General features: G+C 49.0%; 1 protein-coding gene and 1 non-coding gene across 2 annotated transcripts in view; one reads left to right on the top strand and one right to left on the bottom strand.

The window, feature by feature from the left end:
• Positions 1-15250, bottom strand: part of TUFT1 (tuftelin 1) — a 70584-nt gene that overhangs the window by 23920 nt on the left and 31414 nt on the right. The window contains exon 2 of the mRNA XM_056118538.1: positions 994-1095. Coding sequence (XP_055974513.1) covers positions 994-1095 — 102 coding nt within the window. The remainder of the gene's footprint in view (positions 1-993; positions 1096-15250) is intronic.
• LOC130035761 (U6 spliceosomal RNA) lies at positions 5686-5792 on the top strand. Its single transcript, XR_008794262.1, has one exon. It is a non-coding gene; the product is annotated as a U6 spliceosomal RNA (small nuclear RNA).

Raw genomic sequence — 15250 nt, 5'->3', positions numbered from 1 at the left:
GAGCGTGGCTGGCCCGGACGAGCCAAGTTTGATTCCTCTGCCCCTCTCAGAGAGCCTGGCAAGCTACCGAGAGTATCTCGCCCGCATGGCAAAGCCTGGCAAGCTCCCCGTGAGAGGTAGAAAGCTGACTGATGCCAGGGGCCGAGGGACTGGCTGGACTGACCCCGAATGAGCAGTGGTGATGCACAAAATACTAAAAAAAATTCAATCATGCACTTTAACTGAGTCTGCTGTATGTCGTGTAAATCAGATCTTCAATAATTTTCTTAAAAAGTGGCCAAAGGGGCTGGTGCGATAGCACAGCAGGTAGGGCGCTTGCCTTGCACGCGGCCGACCCGGGTTCGATCCCCAGCATCCCATATGGTCCCCTGAGCACCGCCAGGAGTGATTCCTGAGCGCAGAGCCAGGAGTAACCCCTGTGCATCACCGGGTGTGATCCAAAAAAGCAAAAAAAAAAAAAGCAAAAAGAAAAAGGGGGGGGCAGATTCAGAGCAATAGTATAGCAGGTAAGACTCTTGTGTTGCATGTAACCAATCCAGGTTCAATCCTGGCACCCCCTATGGACCCCAAGCACTGCCAGAGTGATCCCTAAGCACAGAGAGGAGGAAGCCTGGAGCACCACAAGGCATGGCTCAAAAACACGGATGCCAAAACTAAAAATATATATAAAGAAAAAAGAGAGGAAGGAAGAGGTTCCATAAACACACCTCCTACCTGCCTCCGTGCGCTAAATGAGGGCAGCAGACGCACCCAGGAAGCTCAGCCCACCCACCCCCACACAGGGGGCTGGTTTCACCCGTGGCAACTGCCTGATTACGGTCTGCTGGGGTGCAGATCTTTCCAGAGACAACCAGGAACCAGCACCACAAGTCTGCACCTTTCCCGGCAGACCACAGATGCAGCCACGCCCCTCAGGCCGCAGGAGGACAAGGAGGAGGAGGAGGAGGAGGAGGAGGAGGAGGAGGAGGAGGAAAAGGCGCCCAGCGAACTGACCTTGATGATCTCCTCATGCCCATCGTTGGACTCCACCAGTTCTGAAGCCAGAGAATGACCGGCTGAAAGGCTGGACACCATGGCATAGGTCTTCCTGCCCACCTGCAAGAGAGAAGAGAGGAAAGGACTCGTTCAGAAGTCACGGGACAAGCCCACAGCACCTGCGTCCCTCGGCCAATGCCAAGTCCGGCTCCCCCAAAACCTCAAGGCTGGGTGCCCCCCCCCCCTGCCGACACTCCCTCCAGAGCCGCGCCATCAGCCAGGAGCAGTGGCCCGGGGCCCACCCACACAGCCTGGGAAAACTGAGCCCAGAGAGATGACGCACGTCTGTCCCAATCCGGTCTCGACACAGGAGGGCCCGTTCCAGGGCCGACAGACCACACAGAGCCCTGCTCAGCCAGGCCACCCCAAGCGCAGGTCACAGAAAGCCCCATCCACGGACTCCCCGTCTCCCAGCCCGGAAGAAGGCTTTTTTGTACCTCCCACCCCAACTCAGAAGGCCGATGGGAGGCCTGCCAGGGCGTGTACAGGCGGAGCTCCGGGAACCAACCACCCAGGGCCCAGGGCCCCACCGCCACGCAGAATCAGCCGAATGAAAGCAGGCGAGATAATAGGCGTTTATCTAGGGATCAGACCAACTTCAAAGGCAGAGGTTTTCTTTTCTAAGTCCAAGAAGGTGAACAAGACACCCCTGCACTGGAGGATCAAGAGAAAAGCTCAAAAGGAAACACAAAAAGGGGCTGTGGAAGACTCGCCCGGCCTGGCACCCGGAAGGGATTTTCTCGTTTCACGGAAAGACAAAATGTGAAAATCAAGTGCATCAATAAAGAACGTTAAAGAATGAATGTGGGGCTGGAGCGATAGCACAGCGGGTAGGGCGTTTGCCTTGCACGCGGCCGACCCTGGTTCGATTCCCAGCATCCCAGATGGTCCCCTGAGCACCGCCAGGGGTAATTCCTGAGCGCAGAGCCAGGAGTGACCCCTGTGCATCGCCGGGTGTGACCCAAAAAGCAAAAAAAAAAAAAAGAAAAAGAAAAAGAAAAAAAGAATGAATGTAGCTGACCCTACTTACGAACACAGCTAACATTTTCTTTTCCACTCTTTTTCTCATACCAATCAATGGATTGTTGAGTATCTTATTGCTATTTTTCTCTTTTATTCTTTGACCATCACATTCCTTGTCTGACTACTTAGCTCTCTGTTGAATCACTTAACCACTTAACTCTTTATTGACCACTCGACCACCTGAATCTTTGTCTAACTACTTACACTTTAGTTCTTGTTTGGCTACCTTATTTTTGGTTTTTGTGTTAATCAATGCATTGTTTCGCTTACTGCTTTCTGGCTTCTATAAAGTTGCCTTTTTGCTTGGTGAAATTCCAGGACGTGGTTCAGCCCTTTGAAAAAACGAACCCTTGCTTTTCACTCTCAGGGCTGCCTCTCTTCTCCAGGGTGGGCTGGAGAGAGCAGCTGCTGGTCAGCTAATAAAGGCTCCTTGATTTAAGACCAAGTTCTGACTTTATGGAGCATTTTGGGGTGCCCGGACTATTAAAGGGACCAACTGGGGCTGGAGCTGCAGGGGGGGTCCCCCAAAGTCCACCAATAATCCAGGAGACGTGGAAAGGCAAAAGTAAGACTCATGGAGCCGTTGGCTGTACAGCAGATGGACCCTTGCCTTGCACACAGCTGACCCAGGTTCGGTCCCTGGCCTCCCATATGGTCCCCTGAGCCCACCAGGAGTGATCCTGAGCTCAGAGCCAGGAGTAAATCCTGAGCATCACCGGGTGTGCCCCCCACCCACACACACCCCAAAAAAAAGAAAAGAAAAGAAAAGAAAAAGAAGGCTCAGCTTCTCTGCATCTTTTAGTCCCACGTGAAAAATAAGAGGAGGCTGGGGCAGAGGGGGAACTCGCAGGACGGAGAGCATGCTTGGCGTGTGGCAGAACCGGTTTGGCCCCCTGCAAGTAGGGTACCCCAAGCAGGGCTGGAGTTGATACCCCCAAGCACTGAGTCCCCCACCAAGCATGGAGCTGAGCGCAACGAGGACCTAAACCAGCCAACTCAGGCCTGGGGAGTTCATTCAAGAACTGGAGCAGACGCCTGGCGTGTGGAGGCCCCAAGTGTGGTCCCGGCATTATGAGCCCTCCTGAGACCAGCGGATGTGCTCCGGGTGGACCTGGCACTGCTGCGCCCAAAAGTCCACATCCCAGGCCCTCAGCGCGGGGCACCATGTCTCTAGGAAGGCCCCAGGGTCCCTACACAGTCTTGGGGGGAGCACATGAAGAAATCATCTTTATTTTTTTGGTTTTGGGGCTATACCCGGCGATCTCAAGGGTTACTCCTGGCTCTGCATTCAAGCCTTTCTCCTGGCAGTAGAACCCAGGTCAGGGCAGGCGAGGCATTCGCCACTCACTGTACTATTGCTCCAGTCACAGAAAGATGATCTCAAATGCAAAGCTTCCCTCGCTCTTGGAATAAACCCTCATCTGGGAGGTGGAACAGCCATATCGCAGCCCTTCCCGGTCTTGGCGGCAAGGCTGAGCCCGGCAGTGCTCAGGGCCTACTCCTGGCTCTGTGCTCGGGAACTGCTCCCTGCCGAGTGGGCAGTCCCAGAGAGCCGTGAGCATCCCCCATGCACGCGTGTACTCCAACCCTGGGAACCATCTTCTGGCCTGAGAGCTGGTTTCAGGGGCTCACTTAACCCCTGTTCGTAATGGCCTGATGTTCAGGGGTCAACTAAGGCTGTCCAGAGTCGGGGTCAACTCCCTTCCCTCTCACTGGTCTGGTCTGGATTTATTTATTTATTTGCTTTTTGGGTCAGACCCAGTGATGCACAGAGGTTACTCCTGGCTCTGCACTCAGGAACTACTCCTGGCAGTGCTCAGGGGACCCTATGGGATGCTGGGGATCGAACCCGGGTCGGCTGCAGGCAAGGCAAACGCCCTCCCCGCTGTGCTATCGCTCCAGCCCCTGGTCTAGATTTTAAGCTCAGGGTTCCTGTCACTGCCTTCACACACACACACACACACACACACACACACACACACACACACACACACCGTGTCTTTTCCTTGGTCCCCTCCTGGCGGCTACAGCAGCGCCTCAGGAGCCCACGCTCCACGTCATATTTCCCAGGACACGTCCCTGCCTCAAGGAGGGACCCTCCAGTTCCCTCAGCATTACTTGGCCTGCGGGAGCAGGGGGAGGGGGGGAGGAGGGGCTGGACCCTCCGCTGACTTGTGACCCTTAGGGCTGCCAGAGCCACTCACGGCCTCAGTACCGGCAGCAGGTAGGTCCCGGAGGCTCAGGGGATGCTCCCTGATGCACAGGCCGAGAGAAATGTCAAGGGAAGAGCAAAAGGAATTTTGGGGGGAGGGACACCCGGTGGTGCTCAGGGCCTGCTTTGTACTCTGGGGTCACTCCTGGTGGTGTTCATAGGACAATATGGGGTGTTGGGGCAAACGCCCTCCCCACCATACTATGACTCTCCAGCACCGAGAAAGGATTCTTACATGGCAATAGCAGTGCCGGAGAAACGGTACCGCAGGAAAGGCACTTTCCCCGCACAAGCGGCTGCAGTTGTGCCCCAGGTTCGAATCCTTGGCCCCACAGAAGCATGCCCTGAGCACTGCCAGCGTCACTTCTGAGCACAGAGCCAGGAGCAGCCCCGAGCGCTGCAGGGTGTGGCCCCAGCCCTCGCCCTCCCCCAGAGCAGCTGGGACCCCTTTCTCCGGCACAGACACGCTCTCCAATCCCAGCGCCATCTCGGGGCTGGAGGCACGGCTGGGAAGTGCCGGTCTCCGCGTGCGAGACCTCAGGCTCCGTCCCCCGAGCTGCACACAAACAAAACCAGCATCTCCCACAAATCACTGCCTGGGCAGGGAAGGAGCCCCGGGGCCCCTCTCAGCCAGAAGTGGGGATGAACCAGTGATGATCACAGAGCTGACAGCAGGCCCGGCACGACTGACCCAGAGTTCTAAAGTGAAGAACACGGACCGTGGGTTGGGCCGAGTGTGGCTTTGCTATTCTAGGTATTCCCATTAGCAGAGCCCCAGATGGAGGCAAGGACAAAGGCAAGTCACAGTGTACTCCAGGGGCCCGAGCTGCAGCTCAGCAGGGAGGGCACTTACTTGCCTTACGTGGACTGGCCTGCGTTCCATCTCGGCATCCCATAGGGTCCACAGAGGCCCGCCAAGAGTGATTCCTGAACTGCACTCTTTTGTGGAGTATCAAACAACATAACATGAGGCTGACACCTACAGACAGTAGATACACGGGACAGGAAGATTGCGCCCTAGCTGGAAGCCTGCCCATGAGCAAAGGGGAGAAGGCAGCTGGAATAGAGAAGGGATCACTAAGGAAATGATGGCTTGGGGCTGGAGTGATAGCACAGCGGGTAGGGCGTTTGCCTTGCACGCTGCCGACCCGGGTCGACCTGGGTTTGATTCCCAACATCCCATATGGTCCCCTGAGCACCGCCAGGGGTAATTCCTGAGTGCAGAGACAGGAGTAACCCCTGTGCATCGCCAGGTGTGACCCAAAAAGCAAAAAAAAAAAAAAAAAAAAAAAAAGAAAATGATGGCTTGAGGAACCGGTCGGGATGGGAGATGTGTGCTGAAAGCAGATGAAGGACCAAACATGATAACCTCTCGGAGTCTGTATTGCAAACCATAATGTCCAAAAGTAGAGAGAGTGCTCACTTCGGCAGTACATATACTAAAATTGGAATGATACAGAGAAGATTAGCATGGCCCCTCCACAAGGATGACATGCAAAAACGTGACACATTCCATATTTTTTTTAACACCAAGAATAGCCGAGATTAGTACCAGGAATTTTGCTCCATGGCTTGGAGGCCAACCACACATGCTAGGGGAAAAGGGAGCTCAGATAGAGAAGGGAGCACCAAATAAAGGGTGTTGGGAGGATCCTCCCATCTAAGATGGGACATGCATGCTGAAAGTAGACTATAGACCAAACATGACTGTCACTCAATGCCTCTTTTGCAAACCACAACACCCAATAAGAGAGAGAGAAAACAAAAGGGAATACCCTGCCACAGAGGCAGGGTGGGATGGGGGGGTGGGGTGGGGCGTGGGAGGGATACTGGGATCACTGGTGGTGAAGGGGCACTGGTGGAGGGATGGGTACTCAATCATTGTATAACTGAAACCCAAGCACAAAAATGTGTAAGTCTGCAACTGTACCTCATGGTGTCTCACTAATAAAAATTAAAAAAAAAAAAGAGAAAAAAAAAGTAGAGAGAGAGTATGGGGAATCTTATCTGCCATGGAGGCAGGGGGAGGGTGGGAAAGGGGGGTACATTGGTGGTGGGGAATGTGCACTGGTGGAGGGTTGGTTGTTTGATCATTGTGTGATTGTAAGCCAAACATGAAAGCTTGTAACTATCTCACGGTGATTCAATAAATTTTTTTTTAAAAAAAGGGTGATGGGGCTGGAGCAATAGCACAGTGGGTAGAGCGTTTGCCTTGCACGCAGCCGACCCAGGTTCGATTCCCAGCATCCCATATGGTCCCCCGAGCACCGCCAAGAGTAATTCCTGAGTGCAGAGCAAGGAGGAACCCCTGTGCATCACTGGGTGTGACCCCCCCTAAAAAAAAGAAATATATGTGCATATGTAATGGTGGGTACATATCTTTAATAAACATGATGAACATTTAAAATGCATATCCAAGGGTTTGTCTCATGTATAGGAATAAAAATTGTGACACTGGCCATTATAAGGTATTAAAAAATTCATGGTGGGGCCTGAGCGATAGCACAGCGGGTAGGGCGTTTGCCTTGCACGCAGCCGACCCAGGTTCGATTCCCAGCATCCCATATGGTCCCCCGAGCACCGCCAGGGGTGATTCCTGAGTGCATGAGCCAGGAGTAACTCCTGTGCATCGCCGGGTGTGACCCAAAAAGCAAAAAAAAAAAAAAAAGGGTCCGGAGTGCAGAGTCAGGAGTAAACCCTGAGCACGGCTGCATGTGGCCCAAAATTTAAAACAAAATGTATACTTCAAGGGGGATGGCAGGTAGCTGAAGGCGCATGAGGTCACAAGGTCAATCCACATTCACCAGAAGTGACCCTAGGAACACCACTGCTTGGGACTCCTGGCACTGTGACTACATGTGGTTTCCATCACTGCCAGGTGCCGGCAAGAACCACAAGTCAAGTGGGTGAGTCATGGGGAGCACTCAAATACAGACACACAGCACCAAGGCGGGAGCCCCAACCCGATGAGCACTGTGTGTGAGCACCATGATTGGTGTGCACGCCGTGCAAACCACCAGCCACTGCCAATAGCAACACAGGAAAAGATAAAATACATCCAGTAAATAATGGTTGAAAGCCCCTTCCCCCAATTAATAAACTTACAGAGTCAAGAAACTGAATAACTCCTATACAGGATAAAGAAGAAATTCATACAAAGACAGTACACTGAAACGTTGACAGCTAAAGACAAAGAAAATATTCTTGAAAGCAGCCAGAGAAAGAAGATACTTTACCAGGAAAAGAAACGATCTGAGGGCCTGGGTGATGGCACAGTAGGGAGGGTGCTTGCATGCGGCTCACCGGGTTTCAATTCCTGGTACCCCACATGGTCCCCGGAGCCCAGCCAGGAGTGATCTCTGAGTGCAGAGCCAATATTTACCTCATCCAAAAGGTAAAGGCCAGGAGATAACCACAAGCTATTTCAAGTGTTAGAAGGGTCCCTCAACTGACCCTTTCCTCTGATTGGTCTTGCTGGCTTCGTCTTACTTTTGGGGCCACCCCTGGCTGTGCTCAGCAGTGTGGAGTAAACGTGACTCCAGTTGGCGACCTGGGGACCGTGTGCTGCTGGGGTCAGACCTGGTTGTCCTGCACGCAAAGGATGTTTGACGGCCCCCTGAGCTAGCTTCCTAGCCTTAATTGATACTTTTTTTTTCCTTTTGGGTCACACCCGGCGATGCACAGGGGTTACTCCTGGCTCTGCACTCAGGAGTTACTCCCGGCGGTGCTCGGGGGACCATATGGGATGCTGGGAATCGAACCCCGGGTCGGCCGCGTGCAAGGCAAACGCCCTCCCCGCTGTGCTATCTCTCCAGCCCCAATTGATACTTTTTTTACATGAATGTTTTATTAAGACATGTGAGTTACAAAGTTATTCAGAGTTGAGTTTCAGGTGTACAAAGTTCCAACCCCAACCCCAACCCCACCCCGCCCAGCCTGCCTCTTTGCAGACACATTGTTAAGTTTGGATGTCCTGGTTTGGATCTGGTGCTTGAGTGTTTTCGGTTCTATGGTTGAGATATGTACATACACAACTCCTGGGGACCATCGAAGTACCTGAGGCTGCTGGCCCCTGCCTCCTGTCTGCCCCTTCTTCCGCACCAACTTCAATTTCTTTATTTCCCTGTTATTTCTATAATCTAAGGTCCTGAGTAACCTAAGTATCTCCCCTTTAGTCCCCTGCCTTCCTTCCCCCTGTTACTCTACAGACCACAGACACGTGAGACCATTTGGTATTCGTCCAAGCGCCCTCCCACTGTACTCTCGCCAGCCTCTTAGGAGCTTGTCAGCTGACTCTTCAGGGTCTTCTGTGGATATTTTCATGTCATCTGCAAATAGTGAGAGCTTGACTTCTTCTTTTATAACTTGGATCCCTTTGATTTCTTTTTCTTGCCTGACTGCTATTGCTGGGATGTCTAATATTAAACTGAATAAAAGTGGAGACTGTGAACATCCTTGCCTTTTTCCTGAACTCAGAAGGAATGCTTTCAATTTTTCACCATTAAGAATGATACTGTTGGGGGGGGGGGGCTGGAGGAATAGCACGGCGGGGAGGGCGTTTGCCTTGCATGCGGCCAACCCAGGTTCGATTCCCAGCATCCCACATGGTCCCCCGAGCACCGCCAGGAGTAATTCCTGAGTGCATGAGCCAGGAGTAACTCCTGTGCATCGCTGGATGTGACCCTCCCCCCCCAAAAAAAGAATGATACTGTTGGGGCTGGAGTGATAGCACAGCAGGTAGGGCATTCACCTTGCACACGGTCGACCCAGGTTCGATTCCCAGCGTACCATATGGTCCCCCCGAGCACCGCCAGGAGTAGTTCCTGAGTGCATGAGCCAGGAGTAACCCTGTGCATCGCTGACTGTGACCCAAAAAGAAAAAAAAAAAAAGAAGAAGAAAAGGAAAATACACCTAAATTCACAGGACAAATCAGGCTCAGAGTGAAAGGATGAAAAATAGTCCTACAAGCCAATGGCAGACGACTTCCCCTCAAAAAATGGGACAGTTATATATACATCAGGCTAAATAGCTTTCAACTAAAAAGTAATATTTGAAATAGAAATGGACACTATTTTTTGGTTATGAGAATAATAGACCAAGAAGTACTAACTCTGATCAACATATATACACCAAACAAAGGCTCACCAAAGTGTATAAAGCTTCTGATCATAAACCTAAAGAAACATACTGATGGAAACACAACAGAGTGGGAGACTTCAACATTCCACTGTCACCACTAAACAGATTAACCATACAGAATATCAGTAAAGATACAAAAGCCCTGAACGTGGGGCCTGAGCGATAGTACAGCAAGGAGGGTGTTTGCCTCGCATTTGGCCGACCAGGTTCTATTCCTAGCATCCAGTGTGGTCCCCCAAGCACTGCCAGGAGTAATTCCTGAATGCAGAGCCAGAAGTAAGCCCTGAGAATCACCGAAAGTGACCCACAAAAGCTTAAACGAAAAAAAAGCCCTGAATAAACTGTAGAAGAACTAGGATTAAGACAAACAGAGGGTCCTCCACTCTCAAAAAGCCAAATATATATTCACCTCTAGCTAATGTTGAACATTATCCAGGACAGATCACATACTAAGGCATAATTCAAACACATAAATTTACAAATACAGAAATCTTACCTTGTGGTAATACAACAGATAGTACAATAGATCTGCACACAGCTAATTCAGGTTTGATCCCTGGCACTCCATATGGTTCTTCAATCACCATCAGGGATGATCCCTTGATCCCTGAGTGCAGACCCAGGAGAAAACCCTGAGCACCACTGGTGTGGCCCCAAAAAATTATTTTTTAAAAAAGCATACCAACCCCTGAGCACCGCCAGGAGCAATTCTTGAGTGCATGAGCCAGGAGTAACACCTGAGCATCGCTGGGTGTGGCCCAAAAGGCAAAAAAAAAAAAAGCATACCAAGCATTCTCTCAACAACAATGCCATAAAGACAGAATTAACCATAAAAAAATATGAAAAAAAAATTCCAACATCTGGAAGATGAGCAGAACAAATCAGAGATGAAAGAGGGGTAATTACAACAGACCCTTCAGAAATCCAAAGAATCATGAGCGGTTACTGATGATAACTACTTTACACTGTTGATCTGGAGAACCTGGAAGAAATGATCAATTGATACTTTAATACCTAGGTAAAATAACATTCAAGAATGAGGGCAAAACTGATGCATTCTTAGGTTTAAAAAAAATGCAAAGAATTATTTTACAGCAAAAGACTGTTTTTTAAAAAATAAAATCAAAGAAAAAAAGAAAAGAAAAGGGACTGGAGCAACAGTACAGCAGGTAGGGCATTTGCCTTGCACATGGCCAATCCAGGTTCAACCCCCGGCATCCCATATGGTTCTCTGGGTCAGCCAGGAGTGACCCCTGAGCGCAGAGCCAGGACTAAGTCCTGAGTACAGTCAGGTGTGGTCAAAAACAGAAAGTTTAAAAAAAAGAAAAGAAAATAGTAAGAGCTAGAGTAGGTGAAGTACTTACTTGCCTTGCATGCAGCCTACAAGGTTTGATCCCCCAACACCGCCTACGGTTCTCTCAGCTCCAACAGGAGTGATCCCTGGGTGCAAATACAGATCTTGAGCATCAGGTGTGACCCCCCCCAAAAAAACAAAATAGTAATAATAGCACTGTAACACTGTCCTCCTGTTGTTCAGCGATTTGCATGAGCAGGCACCAGTTAACGTCTCACAACAAATTGTGAGGCTTGTTGTTACTGTTTTTGGCATATCGAATACGTCACGGGGAGCTGGCCAGGCTCTGTCGTCTGTCATGCAGGTGAGAAACTCTCGGTAGCTTGCTGGGCTCTCTGAGAAGGGTGGAGGAATCAACCCTGGTCGGCCGCGTGCAAGGCAAATGCCCTACCCTCTGTGTTATCACTCCAGCCCATTAATAATAAATAAATAATAAAAAGGAAGCAATAATAAAGGAAACTTTGAAACGTTAGAAAGAGAAAAATAATAATGTGGGTGATTAAAATATGGATGGGGCTGGAGCAATAGCACAGCGGGTAGGGCACTTGCCTTGCACGCGACCGACCTGGGTTCGATTCCCAGCATCCAATATGGTCCCCCGAGCATTGCCAGGAGGAATTCCTGAGTGCATGAGCCAGGAGTAACCCCTGTGCAATGCCGGGTGTGACCCAAAAAGAAAAAAAAACACGAAAAAAAATATGGGTAAATATAAAAGGTTTTCCCTCTCTTCAATTTTCTAAATTATACTTAATGGTTGAAGGTCAATTTACAATACTGTCTTATGTAGCCCCAAGTGTGTACAGAGGAAAGATTGAGTTATAGAGAAAGGATAAAGGGATGTACTGAATATACTTTATATACTGGTAAAATGAGACTAAGTAAGATGTGTGTATATGTGTGTGTGTGTGTTTGTGTGTGATAGAGAACAATCACTAAAAAGTTTTCACAAAGTGAAAAAAAATATAAATCTTCAAAACAGAGTCCAAGTTCAACCAACTTATAAAAAGACAAGAAAAAGACCAGAGAAGTGAAAAACTAGCAACACTTAAACAGCAGACTCACTACACCAAAAGGGTCATGGACTGCAAGTGGTCTCTGTGTGCAGTGAGGAGAGAGGACCCCAATGGCTGAGCAGGTTTTGCACGCAGGTCTGCTTCACCCCTCAGCGCCTCAGCACCCCAGAACTCTGCCAGGGCTTGATCCCCAAGCACTGAGCTGGGAGTAGCCTCTGAACACAAATGGGTGTGACACCCAAAATCAAAATAAGTACACCAATTAAAAATGGAGATTGACAGAGCAGGTTTTTAAGATATGACTCAGGGGTGGGGAGAAAGCTCAAACAGCAAAACCAATAATAATAACGATAAATAAAAGGGGACTCTATATTTGTTTTTTATAAGAAACACGTAAATACAGAGATAGGATCGGGGAGAAAGTAAAAGGGTGGAAGAAGATACTCGTGCACAAATTAATTAAAAGAAAGCAGAAGCAATTATAAACATCAGCTAAAGCAGAATTCAGAGCAAAGATAATTAAGACGTTATGTAATATTTCTATTTCGGGTTTTTGAAGGGACATGGGGTTTTATTTGGGGGGTTGGAGGGCCATACCCAATGGTGCTCAGGGCTTACCCCTGGCTCTATGCTCAGAAATCACCCCTAGTGAGGGCTGGGTCACCATATGGGATACCAGGTCAGGCGCATGCCAGGCAAATGCCCTACCCACTGTACTCTCACCCTGACCTACACATTCTGCAATGTGAAAGGGCCACCCCACAAAAGGGATTTAGAAATCCCAAATGTATACGCGTCAAACAAGAAATGCATAAAACAGAAGAAGCAAAAGCTTCACAGAGAAGAAAGGAGAGAGAAGATAACAGAAAGGAGAAATACACAAATAGTAATTATAGTTGGAAACTTCAAAACCTATTCAACAACCGATTAAACAACTAGACCGAGGGCTAGAGGGACAGTACGGCAGGTAAGGGGTTTGTCTTTCACGCGGCTGACCTGGGTTCGATCCCAGGCATCCCATATGGTCCCCGAGTACCACTAGGAGTAATTCCTGGGTACAGAGCCAAGAGCAAGCCCTGAGTATCACCGGGTGTGACCCCAAAACAAACGAACAACAAAACCCCCAAAAAACACAACTGGACCAAAAATATCAGCAAAGATAGACATAAAACTCAACAATATTATTAACATTTAAAGAACCCTCCAGGGGCTGGAGCGATAGCACAGCGGGTAGGGCTTTTGCCTTGCACGTGGCCAACCCGGGTTCGATTCCCAGCATCCCATATGGTCCCCTGAGCACCGCCAGAAGTAATTCCTGAGTGAAGAGCCAGGAGTGACCCCTGTGCATCGCCGGGTGTGACCCCCCAAAAAAGAACACTCCAGCCAATAGCAGTAGACACACACTTTTCATGGAACTATGGAACATATGCTAAGGTAGATTATAGCGTGTGCCGTAAAACAGATCTCAGCAAAATTGAAAATTACTGAAATCACAGAGTATATTAACTATTCATAGAATTGAGCTAAAAATAATAACAGAAAAAAATTATGGAGAATTTTCCAAACATCAAAAAACGAACAACATAGAGCCAGAGCAAGAGTATACTGGGTAGGGCATTTGCCCTGTGTGCAGCTGACCCAGGTTCGATTCCCAGTCCCATATGGTCCACCAGAACCACCAGGAGTCATTCCTGAGTGCAGAGTCAGGAGTAACCCCTGAGCATCGCCGGGTGTGACCCAAAAGGATAAATTTAAAAAATAAAGACCCAAAAAATATGTATCTAAATAATTCTTGAGTCAAAGAAAGAAGTTTCAAGAGAAGTAATGCAGCTACTAAAACAGTTTGGTAGTTTCCTTAAAAGCTAAATATCCAAATACTGGCTTGCTCTTCTGATCCCTCTTCTCCCTTATCTTACCCTCTTGCTTACTTCCACAATGGAGATGTTCTCTCTTGAACACACACTTCTCCTTCTCTCTCTCTCTCTCTCTCCTCACATTTTTCTAAATAATTGTCAATATTTATAAAAAGCAAATGATGTTGCTTCACACACACACACACACACACACACACACACACACAAAATAAATAAATATACCACTACCACATGACCTAGCACTTGCATTCTGAGGCATTTACCCAAACAAATGAAGAGCTATATGAACATTAAAATTTTTTAATTTTTAAATTTAAATTTCTATTTTTTTTTTTTTTTGCTTTTTGGGTCACACCCGGCGATGCTCAGGAGTTACTCCTGGCTCATGCACTCAGGAACTGCTCCTGGCGGTGCTCAGGGGACCATATGGGGTGCTGGGAATCGAACCTGTGTCGGCCATGTTGGCTGCGTGCAAGGCAAACGCCCCACCCGCTGTGCTATCGCTCCAGCCCCTAAATTTCTATTTTAATTTAAAGAAGCTTTACCGTATGATTTGAAAACCAGAAACAACCTAGATGTCCTTCAACAGGTGAGCGGCTAGACTAGGGTATGGAGATTTATACAATGGACCATATTTAACAATAAAAAAGATCAACTTAGTATTGATTCCATAGAATCATGCTCAATAAAAGACACCAATCACTGGGGGCTAGAGTGGTAGTACTTTGGGCAGAATGCTCACCCTGCACGCGGCCAACCCGGGTTCGATCCCTGGCACCTCTATGGTGCCCCCAATCCGCCAGTAGTGATCCCAGAGTGCAGAGCCAGGAGTTAAGGCCTGAGCACTGCCAAGTGTGATCCCCTCCAAAAAAAAATAAATGTTATACTCTTTATTTCACTTAAATAACATTCTTGAAATGGAAAAATTGGAGAAATGGAGAACTCGGTAGTTGCCGGAATGACAGACCACATGTAAAAAGGCCCACGTGTGCCGGCAAGAGAAGACCTGATTGTCCAAGACCTTCCCCACCTGATGCTGGATCCTGCCAGGATACTACCACTGAGGAAAACTAAGTAGAGGATACAAGGAATCTAATTTCTTATAGCTGAAAGTGAATCTACAATTATCATCATTGTCTATTTTTATGAAAAGCAAGAATACAAACATCTAGGAGCAAAAATTAGAGGCTACAGAGTGGCTCAATGAGCCACGCACAGGTTCTGGTGGGAGATCCTGGGTTCCAGCCCCAGCACTGCATGGTCCCCCGAGCACTGCCAGGAGCACCCACTGTCTGTGGCAACACCAACTGCCCACCCCGATCCCAAATTTAAAGACTATAGTGAAGGAAACTGGCACTTGTAGTCCTACGACCAATAGCCACAGTTAAAATCATTGTGTAGGCACACCCAAAAGGAGAGAGAGAGCAAAAGAGAATGGGGGGGTTGGGGGGGGTGGAGGGATACTGGGAACATTGGTAGGGCAAATGCCCTACCTGCTGTGCTCTGACCTCATCTTTTATTTATGGGGGGGGGGGGGGGCACAACCAGTCATGTTCAGGGCTTGGCTCACTCCTGGCCTTGGGAGCAGAGATCAGTCCT

This window comes from Sorex fumeus, unplaced genomic scaffold (genome assembly GCF_029834395.1).
Source record: "Sorex fumeus unplaced genomic scaffold, SorFum_2.1 ptg000001l, whole genome shotgun sequence".
NCBI classification, from domain to species: domain Eukaryota; kingdom Metazoa; phylum Chordata; class Mammalia; order Eulipotyphla; family Soricidae; genus Sorex; species Sorex fumeus.
This window is presented reverse-complemented; position numbering and strand designations above follow the sequence as displayed.